This window comes from Colletotrichum truncatum (assembly GCF_014235925.2).
Source record: "Colletotrichum truncatum strain CMES1059 chromosome Unknown Contig_0003, whole genome shotgun sequence".
Lineage (NCBI taxonomy): Eukaryota > Fungi > Ascomycota > Sordariomycetes > Glomerellales > Glomerellaceae > Colletotrichum > Colletotrichum truncatum.
Genome location: NW_027222400.1, coordinates 4170936 through 4195023, shown reverse-complemented (window position 1 = coordinate 4195023; position 24088 = coordinate 4170936). Strand labels below are relative to the sequence as shown.

The following is a 24088-nucleotide window of genomic DNA, read 5'->3' as shown; positions in this document are numbered from 1 at the left end:
CCAGCGAAACGCCCGACCAACAGATTGCCAGGGCCTCATCGACGGCGCCGCCGATCTGGGCTCGGTGATTTCGTTAGCCATGTGAAGGCGGCTGGATTACGGGGCCGCGCCAAGGGTTGGACGAAATACATAGCGAAGATAAACAGGATCGTATGACGGCGTGCGCTGGATGTGGCGACATGGCGACGTGACAAGGTGGAAGGTAGCCTTGTGCGCATAACTGTAGCTTGGTCTAGTATTGAAAAGTTCGAAACAATAAGTTGACATTATCCGTGCAAACAAGTGTGGTAATAAGGCACATACGTTATGTTTGGCCAACAGCATCGGATGCAAGAATTGATACTCGACTGCCGCAAGTACTTGATGATGTATTGAACCACGTCTGACATACGATGTTCTATCATGTGAGCCAGGCCCATCGACTGTAGGAAACGCCCCAATAGTTTGTTCATATGCTTTTACCCTGGGAGGAGAAAGAAAAAAGAAAGCAGGGCGTAGAGCATGGTAAGCAGGAGAGTGGAATGTAACTGGAACTGGATGTGGCAGATTCGACCGAACTGACCGAAGTTGAAGCGACGAAGCCGACACACTGAGCTTAGTACTGTCTCGGATGGAACAGCCAGCGGGGTCATGGAAGCTGGGCTGGGGATGGGCTGGCATTACAGGCGACTGGAACAAGGTGTCTCTGTCAAACTTTATCGCAAGTCGAATAGGTGACACCTTGTCTCCTTTCTAGGGTATGGGTATGTACCAGGAGTGCGTGAGGTGTTAGTCGACGGTCAACGCCCCTCGGGCCTACTGCGGCCTTTCTCTCCCCTCCCCCTTTCCATCCATTCAGAGTGACCTCTACCCGCATGTTAGTGGACTACTACACTTTCAACAAACAAGGAGCCAGTCTTAGGTCACCAACTATCTCTGTATCCTGCACACATTCTACCAATATCGCGATACTGTGCGCTCTTCATTCAACATGCTAGAAAAAGAAGGCAAGCAGACTTCAAAAATCTTAATTGTTCTAATTTTTCTATGTCTTAACGGAGTCATCTCCACCGTTCGCTGCCCTCCCCCCACCCCCCCCTAGGCACGTAGTGTAGAAACATAGTGTAGAACCGTTACCCCAGTCTAGTTGCTCAAGTCATCGCAAATTCGAACTGGCCCTTGTGCCTTGTGTCATGAATCCACTCCACTCCACCGTAATCCAACTTCTCCAGTCCAACTCCATATTACTCCGCGCTCTCTCCGCGCCGTGATGTCTCTTCCCTTCAGTTATACTGCGTACCTTGCTCTTGCAACACACGTCTCTTCAACTTTTGCTACAGTTCCCTTGACATTATTTTTGCTTATGACGTGTGGAGGGCCCAGTATGTATTGTTTTTCTCTCAAATCATTCTCTAACTTGTTCATAGACACCACCATACCTTAATTGAACTCACCGCCCTGTCGGCCAGTGATTACCCCAGATAAGGTACTATGTACTAAGTGTGCTCTGCACCAAGCTGTCGTTGCGCAAAGCAACCAAAAGCGTTGCAATCATGGTTTGATGGCTGACTATCTGACCACTTATCAGCTTCTTTACGGCCTGCAGACATCTGAACAACAGTAGTTGGTACAGGCACTGGCTGTAGTCGGTATTAAGATGGCCATCCCATTCTTGCTTGTTCTCAGATGTGTATGGTTTCCAGGTGCCCTCGGCAAAAACCGCATTGTTGGTACCGTCATATTTCGGCCTCGAGCCATCCTTGGTTTATTGTCCGTAACTGATCAATTGCTAAAGGGGGTGTAATACAATTTGCTTTGCGAGGAGGCTCTTTCAAGTAATGTTTCTTGGAACCTATCTTGTGTTTCATGAGTTAGACCAATGTCCGTTTTTGTGGCAATCTCTCTGCATCCTACCTCTTGGTGGTTTGATCTTCGCCGAATCTTTAAACATGGCCAACAGCATAGTTAGTACGTGTGCCCGCAACTTTCGATTCCAGGTAGGGATTCTGCAGTGTACCGACTTCCCTTGCCAATATACCAAAACATACTTGAGGTCTTAGGAGGAACAGAAACATGGACGTGTCGGATGTGATGGAAACCTTTTGTTGACGGCCGGCTCAGATTTGCACAGTCGCCAAAATGTTCTTGATTATGATACTGATACTGAACCTAGACGCCATTTTAACAACGCTTGTTCAGCTACGTTTCTCTTGTCCGGCTTAGGTCTCGAGGGGAGGGCAATAAAGGCACCATGATTCCTATGAACGATTACGATTCTACATCAACCCATATAGAAGCCCTTGTCTGCTTCCCCGTCCCTACCCTATAGACAAGCGTGGCTGGGACACAAGGCAGCTCACCTTTTATACAACGACGAAGGGATAGGAGCAGCCATATGCGTTTATTTCCTAGTTACCCCAAGAGCCGCTATGCCTTCCGCTGTCACCGTCAGTCCTCTTGAGGTATCAAACTTGCTGTGAAGCCACTGCCAGCCATTACTTCTCCTGGGTTGGGCAGCAGTACCTCGGATTCTGGAACACAAGGGATTATACATACTCATCTCGACTGAATGAAGGCTTTCAGGTCGCAAGTGATTGATGCAGCAATAGACTATTGAACCATCTGGTGTTGCCTCCAGTACTCATCTGGACATAGACATAGCCGCACGACTGCTTTTATCTTTGTACCCAGCTCTATCACGCTCCATCCCGGCCCCGATATCGGTTAATGAGGTTTGGAAAGAAGAACACCAGAAGACAAAAGCTGGCAACCTTAGAGGGGGGTCTGTTAAGGTTTTCGGTTGTTAAGATGCCCTCCAGTGTTATTGAAAGCTGTTCTTCAGATAGACTCATTTTCTGCCTCTTCAAACAAGCATGCGCAGCCACTTGTCCCCCCTCTCTCAACCCACTCGGACTTCTGGTGGCATGGGAGGCTTGTCACTACCGACACCCACCCCGCAAGCTCCTGTCAAGCTGAAGCCTGATATCTAAACAATTTTGGTTGCTGTAGTAGGCGGCGGTGACCTTGTCTCAAAACACCAAGGTCACGGTGAAAGAGCGGATCCGTTTGTGCCCCCATAAGCCCTCGACGTTTCAACGTAACGCATAGCTGTTCATCTTCAGGTAGTTCCCTTAGCTCCATCGGTACAGTGGCAAAGGTGGAGATTTAACTTGCTCCAGATAGTGGTCTTCGAGCAAGTCAAAGTATCTTGTGTGCTGGCAGAGAGACCTGCATCCGGACTTCGCCATATCGTGTCGGTGCCAGGTGCGACTCATCGGCAATCAGCTCATTGATATTTGTTCGAGGCCGTCAGTGAGCCTTGGGGATGGAAATTACGTGTCCTTGGAGGAGCTTGTTCCGATACATGTCGTAGATAATTCCTAAGTCACGAAAGTGAACGGCATTCTTGCCCGTGCTGGCCTATAATATCGTTTCATGTGTTGCAGAAAGCCATATGTGATATCGATGCTAGAAATGCCATCAGCGAATCTGGTACCGTATTCATGTGAACAGCTCTTCGTGTTTCTTAAAAATCTTCCGACACCTCTCAGACCTCAAATCACCTCGAGGCTATCCACCTGCTTAGCAGGTTACGAGAAGCTCTTAAAATTCGCCGTGACAATGACAGGTGCCACGAAATATGGTGATTAGTGAGGATAACTCTACCTCCAACCACCTACACGACCCTCATCCCAGCGCCCCTTCCTCTCTTGCCGGAGGTAATACAATGCTTTTGCGTCTCTATACCTTTTGATCCATTCTAATGTTTCCCTCTCCGAAGCAAATGCACCGCCTCCCTCTCCATCAATGAAACTTTCTTCCAGGGCATGACATACGGAAGCTTGTTCGTGAACACCTTGCCCCAGCCTCTGGTACAGAGAAGCTGGTGAGAATGGCGCCAGTGCGTGGTCCATGTCTGACTGTTTTTGCCGCCATTGGCGCTCCAAAGCGTGTGTTGAGAGCAGCTGAGCTTGTGCGGATGACCTCTGGTGTGCTAATCGAGCCTCAAGCTCAACGAGGCGCGAGGCAATGTCGAGATTTTCGGCCAAGGCAGCCTTGAGAGCTTGATGCGACGATGCTAAAGACGGGTGAATAGTGCTTGGCGCATGGGTGAGGGCGTTCAGAAGTTCGAGGTTGGTGGCGATGTCTGCAAGGTCATGTTTCCTGTGCTTAAGTTTAGCAGAGCCACAACGGTTGCATCGCAATTTCGACCCCCTTACGACTTGTCCTGCAGTAACTTTGGAAGCCACTGGTCACCGGGATCCGGAATAGATTCAGGTTGGGAGAACTCAAGCCCAGCCGATTGGTAAGCTGGATGTCCTGGGCCGGAGCCGTCCAGTTCGAATCCGGGCCCAGTCCCTGGCCGGGGCGAGTTGGATATAATGGGTGTGCTGATGCGGCTAGTCTCATGGCTGCCTGGCTTGGGGGGGAGCGATGGTGGCGGAGGAGCATGCATAGCAATCAGCAGGGCGAAGTGACCGCCTACGCAGGGAGCACGACGGCAAGTGATCAGATGGTGGATGGAAATGGCAACGGGTATATGAAGCGATGATATTGTTCGATGTGCTGACAATAAATCGCGTCTATGGATTCGAATCAGTAGACGTCAGCGTTTGGGGTATGCGATTCGGTACTAGTACATCCAATGTCCCAGCCTGATAAGGTTTGTGCGGGGAAGATTAAACAGTGGTCATGCAAACCGCCCTGGACCAACGGCCCCACGTAACCAATATAAGTCAGCAAACAAGGTAGATACAACATACACCGCGCTGTGTCTCTACTTTATGGTAGGTTATTTCGTACATTAATCCCTAAAATTCCACACTGCTTCCAGAGACTTGTTCCTTAGTCCAGATGCCCCGCTTGTCAAGCGACCGTTTCCTTTCCTTTTTTCCCTTTAGACATTATACAGTTTCTGGACGAGATTTGAACCTCTCCTCTGGAATTTCGGCACCCCTCTGTTAAGGCTTGACAGACCAGATATCTCGAGACCAGCCCACTTCGCGCAGCTTCTTGTTGCTTGAACCAGCTACCTTCTTTTCGCCCGAGGCAATAGCCAATGCTTTGCTGCAAGCAGCGAAGGCTTCAACCAACTCTTTCATCCTGTTGGCTTTTATGAAACACACTGCAAGGTCGGAGCCCTTTTCAGCAATGGTAGCCGCTAACTCCATACATTCCAGAAAGTTGTCCCTTGTCAAAGTAGTACCAGCAAAATGCAAGACGCTGATGTATGCGAGGAGAGTTTCAGGCAAATATGTGTCCCGTAGAACTGCCAGTTCTGGATCATCTGTCATACACTGATTAGCATCAACCTAAAAGCCTAAGCCGCTCAGTAGCGTACCTTGGCCCAGCAGCCAGTTTTTGAGTAGCGGTCGCACGTAATCTTTAGCGGATTTCACTTCATTGCCAACTTTGGTCCAAAAGTCTCTCTTGACAGATGGGTCCCTAAACACTGTTAGTATCAAGTAGCGACACTAGGGCAAGTTGACTTACTCTCTCGAAAGCTCTGCTAACGACGCAATGGTTTCCATCGTGTCCAACGCCTTAACTAGGCACTCGAGTTCGCGCAGCGTTCGTGCCTCAGAAGCAAGCCGACTGGGCAAAAGTTGTGTTGCATCCGCAGGCTCAATCTGGCTGGCCCAGAATTCCATGTCTTCAAGCCACAAGTCATTCTCCTCCTGGTCAGGAAAATCGACTCTCTGTCGCATAATGGCACTGAATGGTACACGACTCGCAAGGCTTCTGGCAGCATTCAAATGCATGTGTTCTGGTTCAGGTTAGCATATTCGGGCACATTAACGTGTCCTTCGCGAGAACTTACTGAGAAAGTATTTATAAACAGAGACACCAACAGCGAAGACATCAGGCCACGCCTCGTGAACAAGCAGGAGCCATTCGACTGACCGAATGAGACGATCATCGGAGGGGTCAATGAATTCCGGGTCTTCTCCGAAGAAGTCTGTCTTAATAGAACGTCCGTACTTTAAAGATCCTGGGCCACTTTCCATGATCTGGAGTTGTTTGTTGGCCAGGTAGTCCTCCGTCATCTCATCTTCCAAACTCTTGAATATAAGCTGGGGTTGCATTTTGACAAACTTTAGTACATCCAACCCAGCCTTGCGGATGAGGCTGAGCTGAACGAGACGAGATTCACGATCTGTGATTGGTAGTATGTTGGTGCTCAGGACTTGGAAAGCCCGAGGACCAAGGAGCCTAGAGCAATATAAGGGAATCAATTCTTCATAGCCTGCCAACCGAAGCAAGCTGATGTAGACTGTGATCACATTTTCCTGCAATTCGCGACGATCATACTCTGTGCTTAGCGTAGCCGAACTTGATGACATTCCGAGCCGGTCTAAGGCAGAAAAGATGATAAGCGCATGTACGGCCAGACGCAAACGATCAGGCGTATGCATATCGGCAAATTTCTCCTGCGCCACGTTTATATTGCGACAGCAATCGTCAGGCATGAGCACAGAAGGCTCTGTGGTGTTGGCCTTTTGGGTGACAGCAACGCCTTGTTCGTAGAAATGTCGCTCAAGATCCCACGCAATAATGGCGGCTTGAAGGGTCTTGACAGGGTCAATTGCTTCTTTGCGCGTGTGCGGATTGGTTTCCAATGATTTGATTAAACGTTGCTCCAGTGTCATCGGATCACCATGGAATTGAACAGCGTCGAACGCAGGAAACGAAGAGCGAAGGGAGGCGGCTGCTTCCGAAGAACACCGACCCAAGACAAATGTATCGAATTGGGTACGAATAAGGGCATTGTAGTGCATAAACATGAAATCATCCCAAGTTTTGCATAGCTTCTGTACGCTGGGGATGTCTCCTGCTAGCAGGCCATAGACAGCTCTCTCAATATCGTCGGAGCCGCCTTGACGTGCGAGGGCAAAGCACATGCGTCTCCAAAGGGCGAGTGCAGACGGGTCATCCACCAGCGTTGGATTACCAGGCTCGGTCGCAAGAGGCAGCGCGGACATTGACACCGCTCTCCAAACCTCTGTCCTCTCCAAACACCAGTCTCTTATAGTCTCCAGGCTGTTGCCTCTGCGAAGAAGTTGGAAGCAACCAACCCATATAGCTCGCTCAAAGTACTCGTCTTGCGGCTCCAGCTTTCGTCCCTGTCGAGTAACGGCGTCTGGATCTAGCTCTGCTACAAGGGGCGCATTGTCCGAGTTGACCAGCAAACGTGCCACTTCGGGGAATTGCACGTCCAATGGACGGGCCGACCCTATAACTCCCTTTTTTAGCTTGATGGCGGATCTGGTGTGTATCCATCCATGTGCGATAATGTCGCCTCGGTCGGCGTTCTGCTGAAGTTCCCGCACCAGGTCGTCAATATCGGGCCCGGTCCTCGCACCTTGTTGTAGCCATTCTAAAACTGTCTTTCTTTCTACAGCCAATTCATCCTTTTCCAGGAAAACACGCCAAAGATCGTCGCCTTGTTGGCTAGCGTTGAAGTTGTTGGAAGAAGGCTGCTCCCTGGCTGTGGATTGCAGGCGATATCTCAGCGGAATCAAGCGACGGATAAGGTCCCATGTTTGCCTCTCTTGCTCCCATCCTCGTATCTCTTCTGAACTCGGTGCCGGTTCGGAGTCTTCATCGTCGTCTAAGTCCATCTCAGTGTCGCCAACCAAGCCCTGTCGAACTTGATTGCGGAGATGTGCCAACCTCTCGCCCGCATATTCATAATACGTGTCGACTAACCCAAGTATTCTCGCATGCTTATCCTCAACTGTACCATGAGGTGAGAGGCAGTCGTCAAGCGCATTTGCGAAAACCTCGAACTCAGGCCCGATTTGTACATCCATTGTCAAGTGGAGGAAGAAATGGGGTGTGAGACTGGAATCCGCTGTTGTGGATTTCGTGAGAGCTGGACGTGAATGTAGTAGCAGATTTCGTTAATTATTAGGACAATGTCTCGAAGTATCGTCCCTGGATCATGCGGCGCATTGGATTCAAGTTAAAATGATGTTGAGGGACGATTCTGTACGATCTCTAATTAGCAAAACTTGTATCCACACTTCAGTGGAACCTAAAGAGGAAGGAACACTCAGACAAACCTGGTGAATGATTGATAGTGGACTGTGTTGATTGAAAGGCTTCGGTCTAGTAGTGTCGAAAGGCCGAAAGCGTTTGGCCGTGTCCTTGCGATCTGGAAAATTTGGTGAAGAGCGACCAAGCTATTGTGGTCGGCTACCCAATGGCGAAGGCGCAAGCTGTAGCCTGTGGCGTTTTTCCAGGATAAGATATCTCTACTTAGGAGGGCTGTCCGCCCAAGATCTGTCGAGTGATAAAAGAGGAGGAAATGCTGTACTGTGCGTAGCCCAAGCAAAAGCTGCCTCAGATCACCAAAACAGAAGCTTGTGAACCTACCACCCAAGGGCGGATTACAGCTAGTTCTTACTGGCCCGTGCACGTTCTGGTCAACTTCGAATGTGAGAGGCACCAACTCTGCTTACTGTGATATGCACTGTAGTGCATGCGGTCTTAGCACCAAAAAGGGAAACGGAAGATTGTTGACGCACTGTCGAGACCCGCTCCCAGGTTCCTTTTTCTACGCCCCGTTGTTCGAATTTTTTCTCTTCTCTTTCTCCTTCTTCTCATCAATGTCAAGGCCTTCATATTAGAGTCTCGGAACAAGACATTCAATACTTGTTCAGATCCTACGGGGTCTCTTGCGTGCTAATGAATGCCTAGAAGAATTTACCATCTTTCTGAATGTTGCCAGATATTTCTTGTTCGGGTTGACGTCTTTATGCGGAAGAGTGGTACATGTATTGCATTTGAACGTATTTGTCCACCTCATGTTCTTGAAGCCGGCGGGTTTTTGCTTTTGACTGGATTTAATATGCCACAAATATCTCACGTTTGTGATTATTCTCTCAGCCTCTTGAGCTTCAGTTGCAGCAGCTGTGGTTTTGGGCAGCTGGCAGATGTCCCATCATCGCCCTTTAATCGGTAAAATGCCTCGCAGCACTCATACAGCGCCAGTATGGTTGGTTGGCACTTGTCCTCGTTATACCCGTTCTTGGCCAAACAGTCTACGAGTCCTGTTAGTTTCTGCCGACAAGCGCGCAGAAGGCTACTACTTTGGATTGACTGCGGAAACCTCACCCTGAATAGCACACTTTATCCGCAAGGACAAAATATTAGCTTTGTCCATCTACACCATGTCGCCCTTGGCTGGGCCATTTGAGAACTCACCGCGCGAGGGTGGCATGGAGGCTTGGCTTTCAAGTCTTCCTTTAAGCCCTTCGTAATATTCTATCAGCAAGAAAACCAGGGCAACATGAGGACAAGAATGCTGACCATGGTGTCGGCTTCCTGCTGAACCCAAGTGATTACTTAATTAATAAATTAATAATACTGTGATATAATATCAGTTTTCCTTTTCGAGAACAAATGTTGTCGAAAATCAGTGGATGTTCTTAATCGTGAATATTTATGTGTCGGATGAGAGGCGGTTACGTCAAAATTATCCGTAGGTACTTCTCTACCTCCCAAGCAAGGCATCGGAAGCTATCAGATTGCTTACCTAATACATACTGCTCACCATTGCCACAACAGACAAACAGCACCTATTTACCTAACTAAGGAATTGGTTCATCAAAGTTACAACATTTCATCGATACGGCGCTTTATACCAGATGAGGACGGAATTCGTGAGGCAGGGGTTAAAAAAACTTCTGCCCTGGAGCTAGAGAGAGAAAGAGAGAGAGAGAGAGAGTGAAGTACATATGGCAGTAGTATCAAGGCGGGCAGGCAGGCAAGCATCGGCGCTGAGGATAGTAGCAGGGGGAAGTCGCAGCCTTACTACGTACACAACTCTGGGGACCCTTCCGAATTTACCCAATCAGAGACACGCCGTCCCACCTTCGCCTTTGGTCCTTCCATTAGAGTGAGATGTGCTTTCTGACCTTCACCATTCCCATCCACGGTCTCTGCGATAGCTAAAGGCACCTTGCCTCCATTTGCAATCTTCACCCCGCGCCAACCCCCCCCCAAAAAAAAACTCCCACCACGTGCCCATTTAGCACCAGAGCGGCATTTTTTTTACCCTCGCATTACTCTAGCAACAGCTTGACACCGCTCTTCACAACGCCTATCTTCTTTATACATTACCATCTTTGCGCATCACGACGTATGTTACACATCGTGCTTCCCCATCCTCGTGCCACCAATCTGACTTACCTTGCTAACTGTTCTTGCCGCTATGTGCAATAGCTCCGCTATGTCCGGCGAACATGAGAACGGCAGCCCGTCCGCTGGCGGCCAGGACGCTCCCCCCCCGGCTGTCGAGCACCTCAACATCAAAGTCACCGATAACAACAACGAGGTCTTCTTTAAGATCAAACGGTCCACAAAGCTTGAGAAACTTATGACAGCTTTCTGTGAGCGGCAAGGCAAAGCTATCAGCTCTGTCCGTTTTCTTTTCGAGGGCCAGCGTGTTCAGCCTACGGATACCCCCGACACGGTAAGGACGTAACCTATCGCATTGCTGTTGCTTTCCAGTCGTCCCACGATCCTGACTTTCGCGTCCCAATAGCTTGAAATGGCAGATGGTGATACTCTCGAAGTGCACCAAGAGCAGGTTGGCGGTTCCTCTTAATTTTGCGGAGCTAGAGAGATGACATGGCATATCGAGAAGGTGCCGCGAGTTTCTTTGCGAAAAGGCCAAGCCCATTTTGCGATTTGAGTACATGGATGGACGGTTTCGCACGCGCGAAATATCCGCATTAAGACAGTCTATGATGATTATGACCTTCACCAATTCCTTTCATTTCCATGTTTCGTTCCAAAGTCCTAAAGCAAACGCCACGCACTTGACCCTCCATAACTCGTGAAAGCAAAGCCTTCTTCTTCAGTATCAAAACAACGCTTGATTGCTTACACACCATCAAATCCTCAATGATATAAATTCATACCTCTAGACCCCAAAAACCATTTCATTGACTCGTTATGCCTTGAGTTCTATTATGCGGCAGCGCGTGCAGAGCACGACCGTTTTGTCTCCATCTTCCTTTGGAAAAATCTGGCCATCATCAAATCCTCCCTTGCATGAAGCACAACGGAAGCACTCTTCATGCCATTCACCTCCTAATGCTCTGATGTACTGCCCAATAACAGCACATCTGCACTTTTTGCATTTGGGTGCCCTTCGCTCAGTTCGTTTTGTTTGGCACTTTATGCACCAGGCGTAGCCATCCTTTTCAATATGTGTCATGCTTTTCTCGAAGGGATCGCCACACTCAGCGCAGAAAAAGTGGCCATAATGCCAATGCTCACCAAGGGCGACAATGTGTTCGCCGATGATAGGGGTCTTGCAGTGTTTGCATCTTGGTGCAAAGAGCTCATGCCAATCAAGGTGACAGTAGAATCGTAACCGCTCGTCACCGTCCTCAGCCATGGTTTCACCAAATCTCTCCTCCAACCTCTCTGCGTTCGCTCGACGCCTAATTCTATCTAGGCGACTCTGGCGATGAGCTTCTGGCTCAGGACTGATTTCCAAAGCCTCAAGGCCGGTGCCACAAGCAAAGCAGCTGAAGCACTGTGGATGGAAGCGCTCAGACAGTCCGGCTAGAGAAACGAATCTGCCTTCGATAGGGAATCCGCACTCATGACAAAGTGTTGTAGACCTATAGCTAGCCCCAGGGGCTGGTGACCAATGTCGTTCTGGACGCTGATGTAGTCGGCTCCGGGAGGATGCTGTTTTCGGGTCGGGAAGAGGCCGTCGCGTAGACCCTGAAGTAGTATCATCAGGTGTGGCTATGACAGGTATGCTTGGATTGTTTCCATGTGCTTCATCCGCATCTGCGATCATTATCGACGGCATGGGTGAGACCCGGCGAGTCTCGTCCGCCGGGGGATCCTCCGGTGCCACCACAATAGTAGGAATCTCCATCGGCTGCTTCTTTTGGTTCGGGGTTCCTGGGCTGGGGTTACTGAAAGCCGATCCTGGCCTAGAATCAGTTTTCTCGTCCGGAGCTTTCCAGTTCGAGTCGAAGCTTACAATCGGCCGACCAGGTCGATCACTGACGGCCGTAGGCGTGGGCAACTTCGGGCTGCGGTCTTTCAGCTTCATACTTGTAGCCCCCCTGATATCATCGCTCCGAATCTCCATCCCGTTTTTCTTCTGTACTGTTTCGTTGGTCGTGGTCTTCGTAACAGGGACATTTGTCGTGTACTGGGGATTGCGCGATTGTGACGGAGGATTGCGATGAATTTCGACCTTGGATCTGGGTTTCCAAGGCGCCACCCGGTCTGCGGGTGGCCCAGTAGCGAAGCGGACTTGATTTTGGGGGTTCTTCGGCTTATCAACTAGGGGAAGATCAGGCATTGTCTCCAACTTCGTCATGGCAGCCTTTCCACGAGTCGCCCCCTCTGGCTCTTCCCAAATTTGGTCACCAGAGAATGGCTTCTGGACCTCCCCACTGATGTTGCGCTTCATGCTGCTACGCCGGCGACCAGAGGATGTGACGCCAGAGTTGGACCCCATGGTGCTGGAGGGGCCCGACATTGCAGAGTCCAAAGAAGGGCATTCGAGGCTATTTTCTTCTTTGCCAAAACTGTCCTGCGACAAAGCCAATGATGGGCGGCTCATGCGCGATTGTGCCTCGCCATCAGTGGAACTGCCAGAAAACGACCGCGGCGTGTCTCGTGCGAGACCCGAAGGCCTGATTTCTTCTCCATATTTACCTACGCTTGCTGTGCGCGCATGAGCATAGCTATTTTTCCTCAAATGAGGTCTGTATCGGTATGGTGCATGAGGATCTGGGACCACTCCATTTTGGTGCTGCCAAACAAGTTCGGAGGCTTCGTTAAGAGCAGCATTGTATATGCGGGTATCTTCGTCTTGAGGGTTGGCAGACTCATTCGTGGGTATAACGGAGTAATCTTGAGAGACGGAGTCTTTATCAATATTGATACGCATGTCATCCATAGCTTGGCGAAGTGAGACAGCTTCTTCCTTCTCCATCCACCTCTGCCCTCGCTCGATGTAGGTAGCAGTGGGCACAACTTCTGAAGGCTTCAAGGGTGCTGTAGAGCGAGGAGGGTAATAGTCACGTCCTGAGGCACTCGACATGGAGTAGCGAGAAGAGGAGCTGGCGTTGACAGTGTTGGAGGAAAGAGGATTCGGTCGTGCAGGATTGACGGCAGAGTTTGAACTCAGGGTCGTCGGGCTTTCGGATCGAGCCAGGGATTCGGAGGTACTTTGCTGATCATAGGACGGTCGTTTAGACTTTGTACTCGATGGAGGCGGTTGAGGTCTCGCGCCGCCAGGGCGAGCCACACGGTTTGTTCTGAGGTTGGCTAAATAAGCAGCTAGATGAGGTGGCAAGTTAACAACGTGATTGGAGATACAGCTCTAACAGAATTGGCCCTCACCAAATTGGTCGTTGCTCATGTAAGTCGGTGACGGCGGCGTCACTTTCCTGGACTTCTCCATACTCCTCCGGCGATGCATTATGGAGCCGGTCTGCCGCAAGAGTGGAGTCCGCTCAACCTGGCTTGCAAAAGACAGACAGCCTGCTTCGGCGATTGATGAAGGCAACGAGGGGCAAGGGCACGCAGTGATGACTTCCGTGGGAGAGCTTGGTATTAATATAGTGATGCTGGCTACGTCTATGATTGGCGAAAGCGGGTACGTGAGGAGAAGACGATAGCGTCTTGAGCGACTGAGGAGTCAGATTGAAGTGTTGAAGTTATATCTAGGCCATGTGGTCGGCGCTGGTTGGTTGTCCCGGCAACGATGGCTTCCTTTGTTAGTGGGGAAGCTACCTTGCTTCACCTTGAGCTGGATTGGTTGGTCAATACCTTAAGCACGTACCTGCCCATCTTGCTTGGGGGCAGGTTCGAATTTGTACTTTCTAGGCTGCTATCTTCTAGCCCCACGGAACAGTAGACGCCCAAAGCCAGGTACTTGTAGGCTGAACGCAGGGGCGGCTTTTACCAAGCGGTCAGTATTGCGGTCAGAAAACTTTGTCACGCCAGGATGAGACGCCGCCAGTGAACAAAATGTTCCCTGGACCTGACAGGGTGACCCGCTTGGACCACTGGGACCAATGTTGGTGCAGCAATCAATGACAACAGAGGATGCCAGGCCAAAATGCGATGACTCTTCAGAGCCAACTGAGAGGCTGCAAGGTTTTGTTGACAACTGTTCGCGCTAAAGTAATAACAATAATCGTGATAACAACAAAACAATGCAGCAGCAATGTTGCCATTTATTCTGATGGCAAGGATGCATGAAATTCTAGGATGTTGTAACTTTGCGCATGAAGAGGTCCAGTTTTGATAATTACTTTACATTTTGAAAACTAAGCCTGCCTCAACACGAGCTTATGACAGCCGTAGCATTTTGTATTGACTTTATCATCCTTATTTGTACAAGTTTGACTGTTACATTGGATACAGTTCCGCCAATGTATACAGCTGAGGTCTCCGAGGTGTACTGATCATGTAAGGCCTAACAGCAGCGATTCACCACCTCAACTCACCCGGCCGCATTTCTTTTTCTTTTCCAGGAGCGTCCTGGCCATGCCTCTGGTCCTGTATCAGACTATTGTGGTTCCCCGTTGCTTGTTGATTGCCGAAGCCTAAATTCTTGAAATCGTCTTTCGCCATGAGATTTCTGATGAGTCGCAACTACTGTCAGTATACTGGCGATTCTTCCATTGACAATTGAAGCCGGCTCTGTACCTATCCATGCGGCAAGCCAAATAAGATTTGGCAAGGTCACGACATTGTGCGTCATTGACGCCGCGCACTTTCTTAATGCACTCGAGATAGTTTGATATGACGTGCTTACATTCACCTATTATAGCGTGTCAGGATATGGCTACACGCAACAATATCTGTCGTTAAGGTGCCAAAACTGAGCTTCTTGTAGTGTAGTGCTCAACTCACCGTCGTGGTCCAAAGGAAAACTCCCGCGCTGAGGACTAGGAGGAGGCCAGGGCAACCAATGTTAGTCTATCATGTTTCTTTTTTTTTTACTCTATTTTTTCTTAAGAGTGCTGCCTCAGATATGGTGGATGTCTGCACGCACGGAATTGGTTTGGCATTGGCTTGCCGAGCTCCGGGACCGCCCAATTGACTCATAGTGTCTTCTGGCCACTGAAAAGGTGGTCTTGAATTGTTGGTTGCTGTTGAGGTGAGTTGTTAGAGGGAAATCGGCTCACGTTCTAAGGACATCAGTTTTAGCGGTAGTGGCTTTACGGAAACGACACCACTACCAGCATTAACACCACACCAATGCGGCCATTGCCTCTTCACCCATACTTAACAAAATTTGGTAGCAAAATTCGTAGCATCTCAACTTAAAAAACCGAGACATTATACAAGACCTCTATGATTTCCTCCTGTAATTAGCTGACATTTCTCACAGGACCCTGTGCCTCCCTATTCAGCTGACAATTTGCTTCGGTCAAGGAACATCTTGAGGCCGACAGAAGTCTGCCTTTTACACTATTGTTAGCTCGTCGTCTCATGGGCCCCAGCTGAGCTAAGCAATGCCACCTGGTAGGCTCCCAATAGGTTCACGGGTACCCGTGCGTGTAAAATTTCACGGGTACCCGTGGAAATGACTAAGCAACCTGCCCACGTCAATGAACGCGTCTTGTGTCATACACCTTTCACGCGTTATTTGCATCCAGCACTTCAGTCATATATTCTTAAAAATGGAAATAGCTCTCAAAGACTCAATACTCACATTCCCAGACGACAGTCTCCCCCCTGAAAGCGATCATAAATCTCGCGATGAGCTTTTTATGTCAATCAACAACTGGGCGGCGACAAAGGGATACGCATTCACTACCGGGAGATCAACAAAGGAGAAAAGCGGACGACGGACGATTACATATTCATGCGATAGGTCGTGTCATCCGCCAAGCACATCAATAGCGCGGCAAAGGCAAACTACTAGTAGGGGGACTGGTTGTCAATTTTCCGTCCTTGCTAAGGAATCTTTAGATAAGAGCACATAGAGCTTGAGACACCGGCCCGATAAGCGTTTTTCTTCTCATAATCATCCCCCAAGCTAACATCCGTCTACTCACCCAACGCATCGCAAGCTATCTGAGGAGGATCAAGCCAAGGTAGCCGGTCTTTCAAACGCTAGCGTCGCACCCAGGGACATCAGAACATACATACGACAAACGACAGACTCTATAGCGACCCAGCAGGATATCTACAATCATATTACAGCCGCTAAACGAGATGTTCGTAAAAGGCAGACCTCGATCCATACACTTGCCAATCAACTTGATAAGGAAGGCTTCTAGAGTCGCATGCAGTTTGCACCAGATGGCCGAGTTACGGCTGTCTTGTTCGCTCATCCAGATTCCTTAGCCCTTCTCCAAGCCTACCTAGACATCATGTTACTAGACTATACCTATAAGACTAATAAGTATAGTATGCCACTTCTTGATATAGTTAGCGTCGATACTTGCCAACGGTCGTTCTATATTGCGTTTGCATTTCTTAGCAGCAAGGCAGAAGATGACTATACCTAGGCTTTAGAGCAGGTCAAATCCTTGTATAGTCAGTGCAACGCTAGCCTACCTGCGGTTATCCTTACAGATCGCTACTTAGCATGCATTAACGCTATTGCAACCATCTTCCCCTCTTCTGCATCTTTGCTTTGCCTCTGGCATGCAAACAAGGCCGTTCTTCAACATTATAATCCAGCTTTTGACTCTACTAAGCCAAAGACAGTCAACAATCCTACAGCGCTCAAACCTTCAACTCAGAGCTAGGAAGAATTCTATAACTCCTGGCATTTGATCATCAGCTTGCCATATAAGGTGGTTTTTGAGGAGCGCGTTTCCCAGTTTGAGGAACGCTATCTTCTAGACCATCTCGAAGAAGTCGGCTATGTTACGTCCGTTTAGTTGAAACTATACAAGGAGAAGCTAGTGAAAGCCTAGGTCGATCAGCATACCCATTTTGGCAATATGGCTACTTCGCAAGTTGAGGGTATTTATGCACTACTTAAATCGCACTTGAAACGATCCATATTAGACCTTTTTAAAGCTTGGCAAGCAATAAAGCATGCTTTACTAAATCAGCTATCGGATCTAAAGTCAAATCAAGTTAAACAGCAAATACGGATACTAGTTGAGCTTTCAAGGTCAATATACGGCGCAGTGCTTGGCTAGGTATCGCATGAAGCCTTACGCAAAGTAGAAGAGCAACGGAAGCTGCTTACGAAGAAAGACACAAATCCTTCCACAGCCTGTACGGGGACGTTTTCTCGAGTATATGGTCTCCCATGCTTACACAAATTAAAGACTTTACAAGAACAGAATCTTGTTCTTCTACGTGAGCACTTCCATGCACATTAGCATTTAAGGCGTGATAGAGCGCCGCAGCTATTGCTAGAGCCTCGCCAGCGCATAGAGCCCAGGTTGCAATTAGAGAATCCCAGTATTCCCAAATCAAGCACTAGACGAGAGCCTAGCGGGTTCGAAGTTGTTAAAGTTGCTTCACAGGCCCCAAGCAAATGCAGTAGGTGTCATACAGTTGGCTATACTATAACTTCAAAGGCGTGCCCTCTGCGATACACGCATTTATTGCCTAAACCGACACCTACTCCAGATCCAGCTACAGTATCAACTGCGATATTTACCAGGACGACGACAGATACACAAGAACCTCCTTCAAACGCCATGCAAGACGTACCAGAGTTAGTTCAACCGACTATTGCTATAATGGTAGAGACTAGTATATCACCACCTCGGGTATTATCACCATTTGCGCATTCGTATTCACCTTCGCTGCTAGGATACGATTCACCTCAGGCGATATACGGACGGTACTATATAGCAAGAAACGCCTGGTACGGTGCTCAACCTCGTGGGAGTGTCAAAACAAACCAGGAGTATCGAAGGGCAATAGGACTTCCGCTACGTTATAACAAAAAGTGTTATAAGTAGTATCTTGACTATAAGCAGATGAAAGGACGCTGCACTACCTCACACGGGTCAAGGGATTAGACGAAGGAGGAGATGATAGCTTATCTGGACTAGGATAAGGCTGAACACAAACGGGTCGATGAGCTGATTATTACGGAAGATAGACAAAACCCCTTTAAAAACAGTAAGAGAGGTATAAGCGAAGTCTGGAAACGAGTCGAGCAAGATAAGGCAGAGCAGGAGGCGTTATACGCTAGTAGTAAGCCCGAAGAGTGCATCGTAGTAAAGTCGTAAACTTTCCGGATAAGTTTGATGCAGGCCGTGCCTCTCATTGGCTCATGAGCCCCATATCAGAGTTGCTTAGTCATTTCCACGGGTACCCGTGAAATTTTACACGCACGGGTACCCGTGAACCTATTGGGAGCCCACCTGGTAGGAGCTTTCACTGTCCGAGAGCTGGATACGTACCTGTGCAACCAGCAAGCAAGGGCCTCTGCAGCCCGAGGCTTCGACGGAATACCACCATTACGTCCCTTGCCCCAACTTTCTCTAAGCAGGCGACCTGTGGATCGCGCATGAATTCTTGAAATTGGACGACGTGCGAAGCATCGACATCGCAATATCGATCCAACGCCCTCCGATCCATCCACTCCAAAGGGTCTCGCTCCTTCCTCGTGCCTCCTTTCCAGTATCTGCAGCAGCTTGGAGACATTCAATTTACTCATCAACCAGCCCGCGCTTGCTCCCTCCGTTGGCTTGTTTTTCATTGCATTTTCTTGCGTTGCGTTGCGTTGCGGTGCGGTGCTTTGCCTTCCCTGCTTCAGTCCAGCCTGCAGTCAGTTTGGACCAGAACAGCTTCGCTTTCGATTATTCACCAGCCAACATCTGTGTCCAGTACTCGACATTCACCTTGAACACATCATCAACCCAAATCACGCCTCGCGAACATTTTTAACAATCTGACCCGTCACTATGGCGTCCCTAGGAGACGACCTACTCACTACTGTCAACAAGTTGCAAGACCTAGTCTTCAATACTATTGGCAGTGATTCGCTTGATCTTCCACAGATTGTTTGTCTTCTCATTCCTCAAGCGCGGGCGGTCTGCAAACATCCAGCAACTGACTTCTCTGTAACAGGTGGTTGTCGGCTCCCAGTCGGCCGGAAAATCCTCCGTACTTGAAAATATTGTTGGCCGTGACTTTCTGCCTCGTGGAAGTGGCATTGTCACTAGACGGCCCCTGATCTTGCAGCTGATCAATGTCCCCGAAGACGAAAATGCCGCCGACCCTCTGCAAGATCCATATAGGTCTCCTGACGTTGCTCGACGATCCGAATGGGCGGAGTTCCATCATATCCCAAACCGACGCTTTAACGACTTTTCAGACGTGAAGCGCGAAATAGAGAACGAAACGTCTCGTGTGGCGGGCAACAACAAGGGCATTAACAGACAACCCATTAACCTAAAAATCTACTCTCCACATGTCCTCAATCTGACTCTGGTCGATCTTCCGGGGCTCACAAAGGTTCGTTCCTCGCTACCCTCATCCATCTTTGTCTCTTTCCATGATGCTAACGCTTGTGAAAAGGTCCCAATCGGCGACCAGCCCACAGATATCGAAAAACAGACGCGCAATCTAATCTCCGAGTACATCGCTAAGCCTAACAGTATCATTCTCGCTGTTTCTCCAGCCAATGTTGATATTGTTAACTCGGAGGCCCTGAAGCTTGCCCGCCATGTTGACCCCTTGGGAAGGAGAACGATCGGTGTGCTTACCAAGGTTGATCTCATGGACCATGGTACAAACGCACTAGATATCCTGTCAGGCAGGGTCTATCCGCTCAAGCTGGGCTTCATTGGTGTTGTGAACCGCTCGCAGCAAGATATTCAGGGCAACAAGCCCATGGAAGAAGCTCTTAAAGCTGAGTCAGAGTTTTTCAGGCATCATCCGGCCTATCGCAACATTGCCAGCCGATGCGGGACTCAGTACTTGGCGAAAACGCTAAACACAACACTCATGGCTCATATTCGGGAGCGCATGCCTGATATCAAGGCACGTCTCAACACTCTTATGGGGCAAACCCAACAGGAGCTGGCCAGCTATGGGGACATGCATTTTAGTGGAAAAGAGCACCGTGGATCCCTGATTTTACAGCAGATGACACGCTTCGCTACATCATTTATCTCTTCTATCGACGGTACCTCGACCGAGATTTCTACCAAGGAGCTATGCGGTGGTGCACGTATCTACTACATCTTCAACTCGGTTTTCGGCAGTTCCCTAGAATCCATTGATCCAACCTCCAACCTGTCGGCTTTGGATATCCGCACTGCAATCCGAAACTCTACGGGTCCTCGTCCTAGTTTGTTCGTACCGGAAATGGCATTTGACTTGCTCGTGAAGCCTCAGATTAAACTTCTCGAAATTCCGAGTCATCGATGCGTCGAACTTGTTTACGAAGAACTCATCAAGATATGTCACACATGTGGTTCGACGGAGCTGTCGCGCTTTCCGAGATTGCAAGCAAAGTTGATCGAAGTTGTTTCAGATCTCCTGCGTGAACGCTTGGGGCCCACCTCGTCCTACGTTGAGTCTTTGATATCGATCCAGCGCGCATATATCAACACGAACCACCCTAACTTCCTAGGAGCTGCTGCTGCTATGAGTAATGTCGTCAGCAACAAGCAGGAAAGGGAGCGGAAACGTCTCATCCAAGAAGAAAGAGAAAGACGAGAAAAGAGGAGGCTGAAAGAGCTTGGCTCCAACGGAACCGAGGCACCCGAGGAGGAAGAGGAGTCTACTGCCACTGATAAGGCCGACCCAACGGCTCTTCGGAAGCAGGCAAGTAAAGGAGCGCGAAGCCTGTCACCGGGCGTGAGGGAAAATGGCACTACTGGCCTTAATGCAGCTCTGAATGGCGTTCGATCAGCTTCTCCGTCGAGGTTTAATGGCCAGGGCCTTGGTGGCGCACGAGACTCATTTCTGACTTACTTTTTCGGCAAGGACGGTGCCTCGCCCATCGGAGCCGCGCAGGGCCTCTCACCTGCACCCAATTCCTCCATTGCCCGCCATGTGAGCCAAACTTCTGAACCCACATTCTCGCAGAGCATTCGCCGAACCGAGGACAAGGTAGCGCTGCGTGCCCCTGCCCAGTCTTCAGCTCGTGAGGATGAGCTCGACTTTAACAAGCCTGCCAGACCTGTAGATTTTGGTGCCCCGTTCGTAAGTTGGCTCCCGTGAAGTTGAACCCGAAGTGTATTTACTTACTTGTTCCACAGGGCGCGACTGGCGGTGAACCGGCCATGACAGAGCGAGAGGCTATGGAAACGGAGCTAATTCGAGCTCTCATTTCTTCGTACTTCAATATCGTTCGGGAATCTATTGCTGACCAAGTGCCCAAGGCTGTTATGCACTTGCTCGTCAATCACTGCAAGGATGTTGTACAAAACAGACTTGTTAGCGAACTGTACAAGGAGGCTCTATTCGAGGAACTGCTGTACGAAGACGACGGCGTCAAGAAGGAACGCGAGAAGTGTGAAAAGCTGCTTCAGACGTACAGGGAGGCTGCTAAGATCATTGGCGAAGTGTTATAGATAAGTGTTGGAAAAAGTAGATAGACCCTGGCGAATCGGCGCCCTTGTTTACACTAGTTCTGTCAACTCTACTTACTTTGGTATTCGCTAAACTTTCATGGTGAGGGTCAGATCTGGGGCGTTTCAAGGAACGGGCCCGGCATGTCTCGAGGATCGATGGGATGACGATCGCCTCGTATTCGTCAGGGCCACTAGGCGGCTCCTTTGCTATCTTATAGTCGAATACATGTGTAATACAAGAGGCTCAAATTGACCAAGATCTACGAGAGCTGGGTACAACAGGGCGACAAATTTAGTTGGGTTTGATGGACGACACTACATACTACAATACCTAAGGTCTTCAACAGAAATAGAACTAGCCTTTTATCATAGTACTCCCAACCCTCCTAGTCAAACTCCAAGGATCATCGGTGAAAAGCTACCAGATATCATAGGCAGAGAAGTGCTTAGTAGCCTAAGTGACGCTTATTGTCAGTGACAGAAACTGGAGCAGGACAACTAGGATCCTACTCCTCGTGAAACGACGAATAACCATTCGTCCCGGAAAGCATCGTAGAGTGTTCGTGTACGGGAATTGGAGGTAGTAAGATCGGAGACTCTCTTCCGGCAACCCGTGGGCCATAGATTGTACCATGATGAGCTGTCGAGTAAGGAACTTGCTCCTCAAGGTTGTCCTTGTACAACAATGGAGACGACTCGCGGCCACGAGATATTGACCGCCTGATGACGCACTCTCCCTTTGCATTCTGTATATGAATTACTCCATAAGCTCGCCCACAACGTGGTGGTGATGTTCGCGTTTCGCTTGCGTATGTGTACATAGCTCCTCATCTGTTATCCGTATGGTCGACCGTGGCGAGGCCAGTTAATCTCCGAGGCACGCTGCGTTACAACGTTTAGTAAGATAATAGTCCTTGAAGGTTGGTGTGGGTCGTCGCTGTCTCTTTTAACTGTGATCAATATAGCTAGTATCTTGAAAATGGCTATCGCGATGAGCGATTCTACGTTTATCTCTCCAATTTTCACAGCTAGGTTTTGAGCTTAGCAGTTCGGTTCTTTGTGGACGTGCAGGCTTTTGTGCTCCTCAGCCATATGGGATTCCAGGGCGGAATTGAGGGCTGATGTCATCAACCTCTGTCAGTCGTGGCCTGGTAGAGCGAGTAGTCTGTAACACGCCTTTCGCTTTATGCTACGTATTTGGCTTGCCATGCCGTTCATCCATTTGTATATCAAGGCCGGCAGATCCCTCAGGATCTGTGTAATTGGCCGAACTAGACACTCTCATATTGCGACCTTCAAGATATTCGGAGTTGAGACCATCGCAACGCAAAGGACTAGACGAGGCGTTGCTCTCTTCGTGCAAGTGGACATGAGCTGGATTGACATGTGAACTTACAACTGCTCCTAAGATGAGCCGTACTTGGAACGACGGATGATTATCGTTCATCTATTATGGCGTAAAAAGTCCGCTTTATTCCGCATTGTCTATTGTTGCATGTCTGGCATTTTCTGCGCATGGTTGAACTGTGACCAGTCCGATAGGATATCGCTATCGTTGCTTAGGCGGCTAGGGGCCGCTCTAGAGTGTGCCTGCCCGGCTCTTACAGCCGCTGTAGAAACAACTGCGGCGAGCTGTAGTAGTTTTGAACAATGGAGTTTGAGGAGAAAGACCCGGTAAGATGGTTTTGTTCTGAAGCCAAGAAGGGTGACTAAAGTTTGCCGGTCGATATAGCTTCTCTCAGGCGCTACCTGATACAGCTGAGCCCGAGTATGCTGGAAGCAAGGAACAAGATCAACAAGCGCGTATGGTTGCAAGGGGCAGTTGTTCACGCAGATTTGGCTGGAATGTTTATGGCAGATAACAGGCGATCTTTTTCCAGGCTGGTTTTCGCGGGACTGCATTTGAATGTGCGCCTTGCCCTGCCTCCAGTTGCAATTGCAAGTGAAAGTTGGAGATTGCGCTGACCCTCTGATTTAAGTCGCCCGAGCCTTGTCTACAGTATACCCTGACGTATGCCTGGGTCTCCCCTTACCCGCTCAAAGTCACCCACCCCATTGGAAAATGGACGACGAACACCATTGAAGTGGTGATCAATACAATTCGGACATCGGCAAGGCCTCATAAATAATACCTCTCGCTGTTGGGGGAAGAAATGTTGTTGCTTATGTACGCCTTTGTTTTCTATATTCCCACAACCATACATTAGGTTGAAATTGAGTGTTCATAGCGAGTAAATCAAATAAGCAGTCCGCTCCAATGTGCGTCATATAGTACTGTTCGTATCTGCGCGCAAAGAGCATGGAAATCGGCGGTGTTGAACAGCCGTCGCATCAAACGGAAGCCTCCAAAATACTCATACAACAAGGCAATGCAACGTGACACCCCATGCAACTCTAAGCGGCAGCGGCAGCGGCAGCGGCCAATGTCAATTTGTGTGCGGACCAGCAGGAGGCATCGGTGCATTATTCAAGGTAGGCGACCTTGCCCGTAGAGCTAGAGAAATACAATCAACGTACCAAGTCAGGCTGAATGCGGTGAAGTTTGACCATCCTTTCCTTTTGGCTCCTAATGCACATTTGCTGATTTTTAGGTG

At 49.2% G+C, this 24088-nt stretch overlaps 6 protein-coding genes across 6 annotated transcripts; 2 read left to right on the top strand and 4 right to left on the bottom strand.

Moving 5' to 3' along the window:
* Window positions 1–3641: 3641 nt before the first annotated feature.
* Window positions 3642–4435, bottom strand: CTRU02_206029 (uncharacterized protein; the record flags this gene model as incomplete). The annotated part of the gene is made up of 2 exons (XM_036723105.1): window positions 3642–4143; window positions 4200–4435. 2 exons carry the CDS (start codon window positions 4433–4435, stop codon window positions 3642–3644), a joined length of 738 nt encoding a protein of 245 aa, XP_036585404.1.
* Window positions 4436–4940: 505 nt separating this feature from the next.
* Window positions 4941–7793, bottom strand: CTRU02_206028 (nuclear pore complex protein nup107; the record flags this gene model as incomplete). Its single annotated transcript, XM_036723104.1, has 4 exons — window positions 4941–5266; window positions 5321–5424; window positions 5473–5746; window positions 5801–7793. The coding sequence occupies 4 exons, from the start codon at window positions 7791–7793 to the stop codon at window positions 4941–4943; spliced, it is 2697 nt and encodes an 898-aa protein (XP_036585403.1).
* Window positions 7794–10216: 2423 nt separating this feature from the next.
* Window positions 10217–10594, top strand: CTRU02_206027 (ubiquitin family protein; the record flags this gene model as incomplete). Its single annotated transcript, XM_036723103.1, has 2 exons — window positions 10217–10459; window positions 10532–10594. 2 exons carry the CDS (start codon window positions 10217–10219, stop codon window positions 10592–10594), a joined length of 306 nt encoding a protein of 101 aa, XP_036585402.1.
* Window positions 10595–10942: 348 nt separating this feature from the next.
* On the bottom strand, window positions 10943–13450 carry CTRU02_206026 (lim domain protein; the record flags this gene model as incomplete). The annotated part of the gene is made up of 2 exons (XM_036723102.1): window positions 10943–13308; window positions 13372–13450. The coding sequence occupies 2 exons, from the start codon at window positions 13448–13450 to the stop codon at window positions 10943–10945; spliced, it is 2445 nt and encodes an 814-aa protein (XP_036585401.1).
* Window positions 13451–14466: 1016 nt separating this feature from the next.
* CTRU02_206025 (putative cytochrome c oxidase assembly protein cox19-like protein) lies at window positions 14467–15087 on the bottom strand (the record flags this gene model as incomplete). The annotated part of the gene is made up of 4 exons (XM_036723101.1): window positions 14467–14617; window positions 14686–14800; window positions 14893–14927; window positions 15035–15087. 4 exons carry the CDS (start codon window positions 15085–15087, stop codon window positions 14467–14469), a joined length of 354 nt encoding a protein of 117 aa, XP_036585400.1.
* A 3785-nt stretch (window positions 15088–18872) lies between these two features.
* Window positions 18873–21494, top strand: CTRU02_206024 (dynamin-related protein; the record flags this gene model as incomplete). Its single annotated transcript, XM_036723100.1, has 4 exons — window positions 18873–18971; window positions 19039–19425; window positions 19489–21123; window positions 21180–21494. The coding sequence occupies 4 exons, from the start codon at window positions 18873–18875 to the stop codon at window positions 21492–21494; spliced, it is 2436 nt and encodes an 811-aa protein (XP_036585399.1).
* Window positions 21495–24088: the final 2594 nt, after the last annotated feature.